The 1819-nt window shown below is 43.5% G+C and overlaps 1 protein-coding gene across 1 annotated transcript in view; it reads right to left on the bottom strand.

Moving 5' to 3' along the window:
- Positions 1-263: 263 nt before the first annotated feature.
- Positions 264-1819, bottom strand: part of LOC117181019 — an 83324-nt gene continuing 81768 nt past the window's right edge. The window contains exon 24 of the mRNA XM_033373588.1: positions 264-530. Coding sequence (XP_033229479.1) covers positions 264-530 — 267 coding nt within the window. The remainder of the gene's footprint in view (positions 531-1819) is intronic.

Genomic DNA, 1819 nt, shown 5'->3' with positions numbered 1-1819 from the left:
TTGTAGCCAATCAAAACAGTGAGAAGCTGAGACGCAACTCTACCTAGAGGATCTCTAAAGAGTTCCAGTGCACAGCGAGGTGGGAAGATGGTGTTTGCTGCGTGCTGAAGGTTGCGCGGTTAAGTAGGAATTTGATGGTGGCTACGTGCTGAGGGTTTCAGTACACGGCAAAGTGTGAATTAAGTGATGGCAGCTTGCTGAAAATTATAGTAAGCAGCAAGGTGAGAAGTGGGTGTTTGTTTTTGGCTGTGTGCTGAAGAGTTTCAGTACGCGGCATGTTGGGAATTAGGTGATGGATGCGTGCTGAGAGTGCCGTTACTCAGTGAGGGAGGAAGTGTGTGATTACGGTGCACTGGAGAGTTCCAGTAAGCGGCGTGGTGGGAATGCGGTGATGGCTGCGTGCTGAGAGTTCTAGTACTCAATGAGGTAGGAACTGGGCGATGACGGTGCACTGGAGTGTTCCAGTACGTGGCGAGGAGGAAAGTGGGTGTTGATTGCGCGTACGAGGTAAAGTAGAAAGTGGGTGGTATCTACGTGCTGAGTGGTTCAGTACGCGGTCCAGTGGGAAATGGGTGGTGGTTGCGTCCTGAGAGTTCAAGTACGCGGCAAGGTGAGAATGCCAGTAAACATTTTTTCCCAACTATTGGCCAATTCTAGTTCCAGCCTGTATGGGTTGATTGCGTGAATATATGAATGGTTCTGCGACCGCAGTTTTGGCCAATTCTAGCTCTGGAGCGTGGACACCAGACTTTTGTCCTAGAAACAGTGAATTCTTGAACCACAGTGTGGAGGGGCGTGTCAGAGTGAAGTTCAATAATTCACCTCCAGAAATGGGCAATTCTGGACTATCGTTGCGGACTTTTTTTTCTCTAATAAAACATTAAAAACGACAATGTAACCATCGCTCAAGGAAACAATATCGTTTGTATCTCAGCCAAAAACATTAACTTAATGTAAATTAATAGCAATTTACGATATTCTAACTGAATAAATCCCTAGTACGGAATCATATATTTTTCTCATTAATTTTTAAAAAAGTACTGAAAAAAACAAATAATAATAATAATAATAATAGCGTGGGTTCAAGTCAGTTTTTCCAGTGTCCTACTCATACTGAGAAGAAGAAAAAATATGCGAGCGCGAGGAATAGCTCCAGAATCGCACGATTAGATCTACACGCCATGGAGATACGCCCCTTCACGAGTTTGGGTGAAAGTTCAGTTGTTCAACGACCGCTTTATGGGGTAAAAATTAATAGTAAAACGTGAAGTAAGAATTGGCCAATTCTTGAACATTCAGGTGAGAAATGCTATAGCAGTGCCTAACAGTTAATAAAGTTTTGGCAAAAATCGCGGACTCCACGACGTGGAGAGAACATTGGCAAAAGTTGGACTCCACGTTTTGTTTACTGGATGGTTGTTGGCTGTTCTCTGTGTGCTAAGAGTTGCAGTACACAGCCTGGTTGGAACTGGGTGGCGGCTGCGTGCTGAAATTTACAGTGCTCAGTGAAATGGCGGAACGAAGGAACCGAAAGGAGCCTCTGCAAAGTACCCTTAAAGATAAAACTAAAAAAAAGCAGGATAAACTATTAAATGGTGGAACTTCGGATTCTAAGTTAAAATTTGCATTAGAAACTCGCGGAGTAATCGCAATACTTTTTCTTACAGCGTTAAAAACTTTAAAAAATAAAATACCTGTCATTTACATGGGCCGAAGGCGGCTTCAAGTGCATCTTCTTTTAGTAGCAGTTAATAAGCGTTCCGTCGGTAACTAAGAATTTTATCTGGATGTCAGCGCCACGCAGTGGAAACCTCAGACA

Source organism: Belonocnema kinseyi, chromosome 10 (assembly GCF_010883055.1).
Source record: "Belonocnema kinseyi isolate 2016_QV_RU_SX_M_011 chromosome 10, B_treatae_v1, whole genome shotgun sequence".
Taxonomy (NCBI): domain Eukaryota; kingdom Metazoa; phylum Arthropoda; class Insecta; order Hymenoptera; family Cynipidae; genus Belonocnema; species Belonocnema kinseyi.
The sequence above is the reverse complement of the archived record's forward strand: the minus strand, read 5'-3'. Positions and strand labels throughout refer to the sequence as shown.